Source organism: Balaenoptera acutorostrata, chromosome 10, assembly GCF_949987535.1.
Source record: "Balaenoptera acutorostrata chromosome 10, mBalAcu1.1, whole genome shotgun sequence".
Taxonomy (NCBI): Eukaryota; Metazoa; Chordata; class Mammalia; order Artiodactyla; family Balaenopteridae; genus Balaenoptera; species Balaenoptera acutorostrata.
Window position 1 is genome coordinate 81,659,253 of NC_080073.1, and position 13,386 is coordinate 81,672,638.

Genomic DNA, 13,386 nt, shown 5'->3' on the forward strand with positions numbered 1-13,386 from the left:
TTAAATGACTGAGGAATTATGATTTGAAGTGATTGCCATAAAGCATTTTTTATTCCTATTATTATTTCTACAATCTTAAACTCAGATGCCACCCAAATAAAAAGAATATTTGGCTCTGCCTATGGGGGGGGGGCGGAAAAAAGCACATTGGAAACTTGCTGATTATTCATTTAATTAAAAAAACAAACAATTATCTAAATTGGTGATTCAAACCACAAGAGCATATTTACTTGAATCACTTGGTTTGTCTGTTTACAGTGATCAAATCAACTAGATTGCTCTCTGCTTCTTTTCACCTTGGCCCATGAGTTCTCCAAGGTATTTCTCACTGCCTCTGCGATGTGGTTAACAAGTGGACAAGAATTCCTATGGTGCATACAACAAGTCTTGGGCTGTTGCAAACATAAAGTACCTGAACTCTGGCTCTTTCAGGAAAGCTTGCATGTGTGTTAGTTTATGTCCATATGTCTATCCATCCAGTTCCATTCATGGATTTAATCAATGAACCTGCTGGGCATCAGGCTACTAGTTCCTAAGGATAAAACTCTGAGCAAAAGAGATGTGATCAGATATAGAGAACAAACTGGTGGCTAGGGTGGGGCAAGATGGGGGAGGGGCGCAAGAGGGACAAACTACTATGTATAAAATAAATAAGCTACAAGGATATGTTGTAGAGCACGGGGAATAGAGCCAATATTTCATAATAACTTTAAATGGAGTATAATCCATAAAAATATTGAATCACTATGTTGTACACCTGAAACTAACTGTAAATCAACTATGCTTCAATAAAAAAGAGAGAGAGAGAAAGATGTGCTCCCTGCCTTTATGAAGCTCAGAGTCCAGCAGAGACACGGCACCATAGTCACAGAGTGTGATAGGCACCAAATAGGGAAAGACTGGGGAGCTGCAGGAGCCGCACGGGGAGCACCTGGCCTCCTCTAGAATTTCTTTTAGGAGATTTGAGCAGCAGTTTCAACTAATGCAATCCTATAACTAAAAGAAACAATGAATCACAATGGCTTTTGCCACTATTTATCACATTTATATGAGTACTCGCCTTATTCACTATCTATCTTATCTACTCAACTTACCCTGTCCTCGGGAACAGCCTGAACAGGTCCTGATGGCCACACAGTCAATGAGATCAAAATTCACAAAGGTTGTGTTAGACACTATCAGTTCCCACCTTTTGGGAGTTTTGATCCCAGCTGACATACACAGGCTTCCCTGTGATTTAGAAGGGGGAAAAAAAAGGGAAGAAAAATAAGGGGACTGGCCACATGAAATACAATTTTAATACGTGAATAAAAACAATTAAGTGAGTAAAAAGACAAACTACAGACTGGGACAAATATTTGCAAATCAAATATATGACAAAGGATCACAATGAAATACGCTACACACCTGTTAGATGGCTAAATGAAAAAATAGTGACCGTACCAAGTGCTGATGAGGAAAAGAAATAAATGAACCTCTCATCCATTGCTGGTGGAAATGCAAAATGGTACAACCACTTTGGAAAATAGTTTGGCACTTTCTTACAAAATTAAACATACTCTTATCACTGACCTAACAACTCAACTCCTAAGTGTTTACCTTAGAGAAATGAAAACTTATGTTCATATAAAACCCTTACACAAATGGTTAAAACAGTTTTCTTTGTAGTCAATCACCAAATCTGGAAACAACTCAAATGTCCTTCAACAAATGAGTAGGTAAACCTGCAGTAGATCCCTATAGTGGAATACTGCCCCACAATAACAAGGAATAAAATACAAGTTAGATAAATACCAAAGGATTTGGGAATGAAAGAAGCCAGTCTCAAAAGGTTACATACTATCTTATTCCATTTATATGATTGTTGAAAAGAAAAAACTATAGTGACAGAGAATACATAGTGACCTCCGAGGGGTTAGACATGAGAAGAGGGTGTGGCTACAGAAACGGAGTCAAAGGGAGGTTTTTTCAGGCTGATGCAACTGTTCTGTATCTTGATCGTGGTGTTGGTAGTTACAGAAATCTACACATATGTTAAAATTTATAGAACTGTACATCAAAAAAGTCCATTTTACTGTATGTTAATATAAAAATAAATAGTAAAAATTCTAAAAAGAAACAAAAACTGCTTCCAGGATTTTCCACAAAATCTCTTCAACAGACTCCATCTAATCAAGCTGTTAGTGCTTCACTGTTCCACTGCTAAAGATAATTGTCTGTCTGAGGATCACCAGAAATTGTCAAAGGTCTCCAGCATGGAAGACAGTGATAAAAAGAAACAAACAGAAGAAAAGAAACCCAGTGGAGACAAAGCCAGTATAGAAATCAGAAGAAAACTTAAACACTATCATTAATAACATCAGAGAAATAAGAATATCATGTGCATGAAACAAGAAGAAGCCTAAAAAGGAAGGAATTTATTATTACTGCTCTCCTGTTTTTGTTCTTTTTTTCAGAAAAGAAAAAAAGAACAAAAACAGGAGAGCAGTAATAATAAATTCAATAGAAAAAAATGAAATATCTTAGGAAGTAGGATAAAAAGGCAGTGGGGCAGTGGGAAATCAGAGAGAAAATTAAGATTAGATAAGTAATTTAGAGAGCCAATATCCGAATAACAATAATTTCAAGAAAAAGGAAAATATAGAGGAGATAAGTATCAAAGAAATAAGTGAAGAAAACTTCCCAGAAGGAAAAGATATGATTATCCACAGTGAAAAGTCCTGCCCAGAGCCTAATACAGCGGTTAGAAGAAAAAGCCACAGAGCAAGGTACACCATATTGAAATTGCAAAATACCAGGAACAAGGGCGAGACCCTAAAAATCTCCAAAGAGGAAAAACTAATAGGTTACATACAAAAGACCTAGAATCTGAGTATGTAAAATCTCTTTTCTTTTTGCAAAGTGATTCAGTATATATATATGGTTTTTTAAATTATTTTCCATTATGGTTTATCACAGGATATTGAATATAGTTCTCTGTGCTATACAGTAAGACCTTGTTGTTTATCCATCCTATATACATATAATGGTTTGCACAGAGTATCTAAAAACTCTTTAACCTCAAGACTAGAAGCTAGGAGACAATGAAGAATTGCCTTCAAAATGTCAAGGCAAAATGAACTCCAACCTAGCAGTCTATAGCCACAACCTTCCAAAAAGGGGGTCTCCATTTGTAGGTCAAAATCTTTAACTTCCATAGACCCCCAGTTAGTTAAGAAAGTTACTGCAGGCTAATAAAATGAGAATTAAATCAGAAAGGAGGGAGACAGGGGAATCAGGAACAAGAGTTCCAATACTACAGAGACATGAAGAAAATCTCCAGAATGTTGGTCAAGAGAAATTCCAAGACCTAGCTATGAAACCCTTTTCTCACACTGCTGGTACAAGTTTAAATACTTGTAGTTGTTTGTCGTTTGGCATCGGCCACTAAAGCTGAAGGGATATACTCTGAGCCAGCAATTTTACAATCTGGCACATGTTCAACAGAAATGCATGCTTGTGAACACCAAGAGACATATAGAAGATTGTTCATAACATCTTTCTCTGTAATAACCTAAAACTGGAAACAAGCAAATGTGCATCAACAGCAGCATAGCTTTAAAAAATTGTGATAGAGTCCATAAAATGGAATACTACGTAACAATGGGAAGAATAAATGATTGCAACATATAAAAACATGGATGAATCTCACAGACATAATGTTATGCCAAAGAAGCCAGGCACAGAAGAGTTACACGATTTATGATTCCATTTATATAAAGTTCAAAAACAGATTTGAAATTAACCTATGTCTGAGAAGTCTGAATAATGGTTCCCCTTTGGCTTGGGGGCTGGGGGTTGGGTTAACTGGGAGCAGGCATGAAGGGGTTTCAGAGGAATTGGTGATGTGCTATTTCTAGATCTGGGTGGTATGCACGTGGTTTTTGCTTTATAAAAATTCATTGAGCTCTTCACTTGTGATTTGTGCACTTTTCCCCGTAAACGTTATATTTCCATGAAACAATTTGTTTTAAAAGGTGGGACAATACTAGAGAAAAGTAACATATAAGACAGGAGGGTGAAGAAAGAAGTTAGGGAAGTTTAAGGTCCTTGCATGGCTCATGTAATTAAGTGCGGATGTAATTAAGGCTTTGTGAAGACAAGCAGGAGTGTCACAAGTTTAAGTTCAACGTGAACAATCGTAACAGAATGAATAACGTTCAAATGAGTAAATATAAAAAAGATATTATTCAATGCAGGACAAATCAAGTTCCGAAAGTAGAAAAAAAGAAACATAGAGGCTTCCCCGGTGGCGCAGTGGTTGAGAATCTGCCTGCCAATGCAGGGGACACGGGTTCGAGCCCTGGTCTGGGAAGATCCCACATGCCGCGGAGCAACTAGGCCCGTGAGCCACAACTACTGAGCCTGCGCATCTGGAGCCTGTGCTCAGCAGTAAGAGAGGCCGAGATAGTGAGAGGCCCGCGCACCGCGATGAAGAGTGGCCCCCGCTCGCCGCAACTAGAGAAAGCCCTCGCACAGAAACGAAGACCCAACACAGCCAAAAATAAATTAATTAATTAATTAATTTTTTTTTAAAGTGCAATTGATTAAAAAAAAAAAAGAAACATAGAAAACGGGTTGCAAACTGAAAACACGAAATAAGATCGTGGAAGTAAATGCAAATATGTGGGAGACATCAGCATGCAGATGGTAACTGAAACCACTAGAGAAAATGAGATTTCTCCCAGGGAGAGCAAGTATATGGAGAAAAGAAGGGGCCTTACGATAGAATTTAGACAAACAAAAAAATGAAAGGTCTAAACTGGGGAAGAGAAATCCACAAGTGAAGATGAGGAGTAACCCTGAGACAAATAGGAGGAAGAATGAAGCATCCTCAACAGCATCTGTCTGAATAAGACTTTTTTTTAAGTAGTATCCTCTGCTTGAATTAATTACAATAACAACAAAAAGGCAACCATCCTACAGTTACTTCCAAAAGTAGGATGACCATAGTTTACATCCAAATCAGGACATCTTGAAGAGTGTGAAAAGGGGTGCTAATTAGATGGAAGGCTAGGACCGCACAACAAACAAAACCACACAACCAAACTAGCATGTATAGTGATGGTTAGCGCGCCTCTTTCTCTTGCATAATAAAGCCATCCTCACTGAAAATTGTTCTACCCAGCTCAGTTACAAGGTAATGTTGGGTATGAGGCATACACAAATATGCCTAAAGGAAAAAAAATCCTTTTTTTCTTCCAGAGAAAACTTAGTTTTCTTCCAGAAACTAGTGTTTGTTTTAGAATAAGACTCACTGATAGCAGAAACTAACACAACATTGTAAAGCAATTATACTCCAATAAAGATGTTAAAAAAAAATTTTTTTTAATAAAAATAGATTTAAAAAGACTCACTGATAATTGTGTGTCACCAATTATACGTGCGTGGAAAGTCTAAGAACAGTTAAGCCAAATTCTCTGAAAATTTTAATTCCTAAAGAAATGGCAGGTTTGAAAGAAAGAGGCGAAAATCAGATTTCCACAACCACAGAGAGGTTTGGCATCCTCCTTTTTTAAAAAAAACAATTAACACAGTTTTATACAGCAATAAAGTGGTTCCCAAATATATCTGAGCAATGCTGTGTTAACTAAAGATTCATAGATATTTTTCTTGTTTGTTTTTAACTCTAGAACTTTGTGAAGACTTTAAAGTGTTAATATGCATGTGAATTTCAGGGGCTGGGAGGATGGTAAACAGCATATCCTGTATGTAATTAACCTAAGAATCTTTCTTTTCTCAGAGCCTCTCTTGGGACCAGCCTTCAATGAAAAACACTTCAGAGAATACTGGAGTAGGCACTAATAAATGCTTATTGCCAAAGCCATTTTCCATATGTAATTAAACGAGTATTAGACCAGGCATGGGAAGATATCCAGGTGGTCCTAGCTCCACAATACTGGGAATGATTTGGGGCTATCATTTGACTTCCCAATGCCTCCATTTCTTTACCTGTAAATTCAGGAGTTCTAACTAGACCAACTCTTAGGTAATATTTACCTCTAAAGTCGCATGGTTTTATGATTTGGATGCCTGACCAAGATCTAGACCTTTCCTAGAACAAGCTGTTTAACATTTTCCATCCAGGGACTTTGGTTCTGCACTTACTTGTTAGGAGACTAAGACGTCCTCAGTTGCATTACCTTGCTGGTGAATCACACCCCAGGGGTGAGATTATTTTTTGTTATCTCATGATAAGCACCCTTTTGTCATAATCTATCTCTTAACTTATGTCACTCTCCCATTAATTATGATGTCTATTTAGCATCAGTTAGGATGTTGTGACATTAATTTGCCAGGACAGTTATTTCCTCAGCTTGATGGGCATTTTGTTTTTAGCATCTTCTCTATGGTTATTTTGGAGAAATTTAAGGGCCTGGGTCAACCGGTGTCACAGAATCTAAATCTGGGTCCCATGCTCTCTTGAAAACTATGCAACCTGAAAAGAAGAATAATCTCTCAAGGTGGTAATCCTTTCAGAGAAAAGGAAAAACTGGCAGGTATTTCCCTCCTGAAAAGAATGGTTCAGAAGAGAAGTAATGAAGGAAGTTGGAGAATTAAATGTAGGAAAATGTAGCTTAGTAAGAAAATGATTTTTTTTACTCTTAAGGTTTGTATCTATAGCTATGAAATAGTCAAGGGAAGTACGAAAATCAATAATTATCATTTAAATATCAGTTGATCAAAGCATTCAGGAGCAAACTAAAGAGAATGCTCTTTCCTTGGTCCCCAGAAGTATTCTAGGTCCCTTCCATCTATGATTATTCTGACAATGGGACACTAATATTCGTGTAACTCCTTCAAGAAAAAGAACTTGGGGGACCCATTATAGGTCTGAAGCCAATGGCAGCCATGGACTTCCCTTGAGAACTAGTACTTCTTATCCAGGAAGTCCTCTAAGGCTCACCTACATTCTGGGCCCCTGGCCATGCAGTGGCAGGAAAGTCATCTATAGGTTGATGTTTATCATGTAGAAACCCACACTGAGGCAAGTATTAGGGAATCACATAAGAAACCCTAGCATATTAAGCAAACAATATAAATTATATCACCTTTTTTTCTGGGGCAGGGACCCTAAACAGAGTAAGAACCCTATGAACAAAATGTTGATGTCGAAACTTGGCAAACCACAGATGCACAAAGACGATATGGAATCACCTCATAATCCTTGTGAAGTTAGAGTAAATGACCCTAAAATTATTAGGCTTATTATTGAATTGTATGGACAATAATGCTAAATCACAAACAAATAAGAGTTCTGCGAACCACTCAGGGCTTTTGTGATGTACATGGACACATAACATGGAAATCTTGTGTATATTTGAATTTTATGATAAACATCACCACTGTTACAAATCAAAAGCTCCTCCAAATTTGACCAATTACATACAAGATTTACTAAAGAATGCTATTTAAATTACATATCTTGGATTACCAGGGGACCCAACACATGCGATTCTGTTTTGATGGACAACATAAAAGAATCACACAAAGGCACTTACCTTGGGGGCAAAATGAGCAAGTAATAAGCTGTCGGTAACTGAAGTATTTGCATCAGTTTCCAAGATGTCAATTCCAAAATCTCTGCATGCATAAACCTGGAAGTTTTTCAGCTGAAGATTGCTACTTCTAAAAATCTATAAAACAACAGCATATATTATGTCAAAGGTCGAGGCTCGGGTTTTCTTGCAGACTTCCTGTAGCTTCTTTAATTATTGATGAAGTATAAATAAGCATGCTATACCATATTTAAGCAGCTTTTGTCCATCAATATCTGTGCGGGCATCCCAAAGTTGCCGTGAGGTCAGCACTAACTAGTCCCCTTTGGTAACATCCCCTCTGTACTTTTCATTTCTCCTCCTAACAATTGATGCATTAAAAAGGTCAATGTGAATTCTTCGTGTACCTAAAGTAAACTTGCAACTGTCAAGTAACACAAAATTAACGGAGAAAAACAGAGCATCCAAGAACTCCAGTACTGAACATTTTCCTTGGTGTTGTATACGTTTACTAATATTGTCAGAAAATTGTAAATATGAAATAAGTAATTCAGCATGACTACAGACTCAAAATATGTTATATGCATATATAATGATGACAGCTTGGGCTAGTGGCCCCAAACAAGGATCAAGTATTAACAAAATGAGCTTGTTAGAGTTGAATCACACTAGCTTGGGGGACAGAGCCCTTGGTTTTTACCTAGCACTCATATTAACTAATTATGTGATCTTGGGCAAGACATTTAACTTTTCCTAGGCCTCAGCTCAACCACCCTGAAAATTAGGGTGCCGTTAGGACTACCAGTTAACCTTACACAGTTGCCTCTTTGTTTACTAAATAGGGTCATGCTTACATTCGTACCTTAAAGTGGGAGTTTCCTATAAATTAAGGCCAAGGAAGCCTTGATTTATCACAGTATGGTGCTTCTACTTGTCGATCAGTCTTTGTGCTTGAATTTTCAAGAACTGAATAGCTTGCATTTCCCACTATGTATGCGCTGACAGCTTTTATAAAATGATAGATCTTTGAAGACACGTTTATGTAAACAAAATAGGTACGATCTGAACTGATAACTTGACAACAGTTGTGACCTAATTACAGGCATCAGCCCTTCTGCAAGGCATGAATTGCTTCCCTGCAAAAGAGGGATTTGTCACCTCTATATTTATAATGCTTATGGGAAACAAAGTACTTCATCAAATTTAATGAGAAGAAAATACTTAATACAATAGGGATTCTTCCTGTTAGCTAACCCAATTTTGTATTTTGGGACTTTCCCAAATAGTTCTCCTTATGTTGGATATGTGAAATAAATGCCTAACTTTCTTACTGTGACTTAATTATATGTTTTTATTCTATTTCCTGAGTGCCCTATAGATATATATCTTCATCTGTGTATCTTAGGCTCCCTATTTCTACGTGGCAGAGACCAAATGTATGTAATTTTCTCTGTGTAGCACCAAATAGTGACCCTGGATAATTTTTATATGGTGCTGGTAATAGTGAACATACAAAGCTTTCTTATAAGACATCACTGAAATAATGAAAATTAAATGGATAACATGAACATTGTTTCCTTTCAAGGAAAATAGGAGAAAATTTGGCTCATTGATGAAGGTAAGAATGCCACCTTGAGCTGGAATTTTTGTGTTTCAGTGATGAACAGCACTTTTCCTTACAACTGAAACATGTACTATTCAGGATATTAGGGTATCAAATGCACAACTTTTGGAGTCTGGATTCTGCACCTGGTTTTGCTGCTAACAAACTGTGTGACCTTTGGCAAATCCCTTTACTTTCTGAACCTTAATTTTTTCTCTCTAAATAGGCATGTGAGGGGAAGAACAGATGACCCCTATGATCTTTCTTGGTTGCAAATCTCTACGATTCTGTTGTTCCCTATTAGAGCTGCTGGAAAATTGCCAGACAGGCAATGAACTAACCTTGGCTTACTGACTAGGAATCTGTTCATCCAACAACTATTTCACACACACCTATGATGCTGTTGGCTCCTTAAAGCTGTGAGAATATCGCAATGCTCCCCCAGCAGCAAATCATCCCCCTTTAAGTAGAGACGCACAATAAATCACCACAAGAACAAAAAGCCAAAGAAACGTACCTGGGCACCACCTGCACTTCCCCAAACCGTGAAATTTTGGAACAGGGTGGGACCAGTGCCATTATCCCAAGTTGGCTGAAACTTAGGGTATACAAAGAGGCCACACCTAGGAAGAAAGATAAAGAGTGAAATTCAGCCAATTTCTGCATTCCAAATGTCTCACTTTTTCTCATTGGAAAATATAAAACTAAAGGTACTGAATAAGGGAGAGTGAAGAGGAGACCTGCGAGCCTTCTCTCTGACTGTCATTGCCTATCCCTCAGCCTTTCCTTTCTGTCACCCTCTGTGACCTGCTCCTGGATTTCAACAAGACACAGATTGCCATGGTCCCATTCCATTCTCTCAGCCCTTCTAGATCCATCCCCTTTCTGGGAGCCTGGACACCCCTGCCTAGCCCTTCATAACACGAGCCTCACGCTTCCATCAGTCCCTTCTAGATCCATCCCTTTGCTGAGACAGCAGATACCAGCCCCTGTAATCCCTGCAGCTTTTGTGCTTCTCCCTGAAATGCCTTAGCACTGTGGTATTTTGGATACCTTCTCCCCTCACATCTCAGGGCTGCTGAGAGCTGCTAGATAAAAAACTTCATAATCTTAATAATAATTTCATGACACATGTACTAATTCTAGCCTCAGCCGGCACTTCAACATGGTGGAGCAATGGTGCTTAATCCTTATTCCACTCTCCTTATCATTTCCCATCATTGCAGTATTATTTCCCTATTATTAACATAACTATTATCAGAATTATTTATATAGAGGAATTCCCCGGCAGTCCAGTGGTTAGGACTCCATACTTTCACTGTTGAGGGTGTGGGTTCAATCCCTGGTCGGGGAACTAAGATCTCGCATGCCGCACTGCATGGCCAAAAAAATAATAATAATAAATAAATAAACTGTTTAATAGAATTATTTATATCAATTATTGAGCTGCTACCATATTCGAGATGTTCTCTTAGGTGCGTTATAGAAGTCATCTCTAATTTTCACATCAAACTTTCACTAGAGATCTGTCCCTATTTCACAAATAAGGGATCTAACTCTTTTAAAAAAAAACAAAAAAAGGCAGTTTACTCAGACAAAGTCCAGATTTGAATCGGGGCCTGACTGATTCTGAAGTTCACATTTTTCCCACGTTCCCACCATGTTTCCCAGTCCTTACTCTTAGCAGACGACCTTATCCTCTAAATAGCAAAGACTTTGAACGAGCCCCTCTCATCTCACAGTGTGCAAGTCACAGGCAAAGAGCCTCTTCTCCAAACTTCATTCTCCCCACTCAGCTCCCGAGCTCAGGCACTCTGGCTTCCCAGGTGCCCCCAGTCTGTTGGGAGTTTAATTCATCTCTCTATTGAATTCTCCTCTGGCCACAAAAGGTGCCTCTGTCCTATGCCCCTTCAAGTGACCTCTCTCTCTTTCCCTTCCCTTCACCACCAAATTTATGATCCAAGATGCTCACTCAGACACATCATCAAATCTCACATGAATGCCAAGCATTACACAACCCTCTCTGTGAGTGTTGTGCAAAAAAATGTTAAACCATAAGGCTTACACCCAAAGTGTAGATGAACTTCCCCCAAGTTACCTCGTACAAGCATGTGCACTGTTCCGGGTAAAGGAGAGAAGTGGAGCTTGCGATGTTTGGTTGGTCACAAGGTGAAAAAAGTAGCCATAGCCAGCAGCACACACCCTGTTTCCCTATGGAAATTAAGGATAGTTAAATCATAGTCAGTCCATTACAATAAGGCTGCTGGAAAGAAACACTCTTCTATGTGCTCATTCTGCTTTTTCACTTACTTCCTGCCAAGGTGTATTGATATACCTTGGTTCAAAAATACGCTCATTCCAATAAAGAAGATGTGGTGTGTGTATATATAGATATATATAGATATATATACACACACATACATACAATGGCATATTACTCAGCCATTGAAAAGAATGGAATAATGCCATTTGCAGCAGCACGGATGGATGGACCTAGAGATTATCATACTAAGTGAAGTAAGTCAGACAGAGAAAGACAAACACCATATGATATCACTTATATGTGGAATCTAAAATACAACACAAATGAACATATCTACAAAACAGAAACAGACTCACGGACATAGAGAACACACTTGTGGTTGCCAAGGGGTGGGGGAGCGGGAAGGATTAGGAGTCTGGGATTAGCTGATGCAAACTATTATACATAAAATGGGTAAACAACAAGGTCCTACTGCATAGCACAGAAAACTATATTCAATATCCTGTGATAAACCATAATGGAAAAGAATATGAAAAAGAATATACATATGTGTAACTGAGTCACTGTGATGTACAGCAGAAATTAAACACAACCTTGTAAATCTAAATATATATATATATGCTCATTCCTCTTCCTCCAGGCAGTTCAATTTGACTGTACTTTGTCCACCTCAGTAGCTGGCATCTCATGTTAAAACGTCCTTGTAAATTTCCACAGTGAGAAGCTTACTTGCGTCACCTCATACAAGCTCTCCTCTTTAGTGTGTAAAAAATACTCGGGAGCAAAGTCATCCCTAAAGCCAAGTCTCCACAGAGTGTTCTCTCTGATCCTTTGAACAGAAGAAAAAAACTGAGATTATCTGCAATGGTTATTTAATATCAATGCAGATGGTAAGGGATATGCACATTGGGATGAGACACAGAAAAGGGTTAGAACTGAAAGAGGAAGTTCTGACCCACTCAAGGACAGAGCTCTTCCTCCCAGCCTTTTAGAGAGCTCGAGGAGTTTATTATACTACACTGTGAGTAAGGATTAAGACCAAAGACCGCAATCACACCCTTTGAATCATAGCTGTTCTCTATTTATCCTTAGGTTAGCAAACTCATTTCATCCCATAGCTTCAGCCATTCTAGACTAATATTTTATTGGCTTTAATTCTTAAATGAAAGGACTTTAGGTATTATTAAAGGCAGCGCTCTGAACCTGGGTGACCCACTGGCAGTCATTATATAGCAGTACTCCCTACAGAAGGGGATTTTAAAAAGTCTGTTCCTCTCTGGGAGTGCCACATGTTCCACACGCATGTGCGCACACACAAACACACACACATACGCACAAGCACACAGAAGCAAGCGAAGTCGATATGGAAGAAAAACTGAAATAGGATGTTTTAAAACAAACAATACTCAACTCCTGGCTTATGTGAGAGAAGGAACCAGTACCCCAGCACCTGGAGGCCGTCAGCCTCTGGGGAAGTATGAATGAGGGCCAGAGTTGACACTGAGACAGGAGGCCTGGCCAGCAGGCAGCAGCTGGGACCTGGCCAGGGGAGCCAGCACTTGCTGACACAACTACAGGTACCGTTTCCTGAACATCAGCCGGTAGTTCACTGTGGGCACTGAAGGCTCTCTCACCCTGGGTATCTGTAATCCACCAGCCATGCCTCCTCTTTCACTCCATTACAGAACTCCTTCTTTCTTTGTGCACTAGTGGCCCATTCTTTACTGCACTTCATTCTTTTGGATTCTAAGCATTTCTCCAATTTTCTGAGGCCACTTAAAATTCCAATCACATGTCTTACCACATACTAAAAGTGACTTTTGGGCATCATTGAATATGAAGCTGAATCACTATTCAAGATGCTAACATGACTTCAGGACACCTGGGCCATCTCTAGGACCCCAGTTATCTTGGGGTGGCAGAGTCTGGAGCTGTGGTTGTCAGCCAGGGATGATACTGTTCCCCAGAGAGCGTCTGGAAAT

The 13,386-nt window shown here is 38.9% G+C and overlaps 1 protein-coding gene across 7 annotated transcripts in view; it reads right to left on the reverse strand.

The window, feature by feature from the left end:
* The window catches only part of PKHD1 (PKHD1 ciliary IPT domain containing fibrocystin/polyductin), a 456,842-nt gene that overhangs the window by 245,499 nt on the left and 197,957 nt on the right, over window positions 1–13,386 (reverse strand). For all 7 annotated transcript variants that reach the window (XM_057555319.1, XM_057555317.1, XM_057555318.1 and 4 more), the window contains exons 44-47: window positions 11,240–11,352; window positions 9,659–9,764; window positions 7,542–7,676; window positions 1,095–1,230 (exon numbers count right to left, since the gene is read on the reverse strand). In XM_057555319.1, the coding sequence (XP_057411302.1) occupies window positions 1,095–1,230; window positions 7,542–7,676; window positions 9,659–9,764; window positions 11,240–11,352 (490 nt within the window). The remainder of the gene's footprint in view (window positions 1–1,094; window positions 1,231–7,541; window positions 7,677–9,658; window positions 9,765–11,239; window positions 11,353–13,386) is intronic.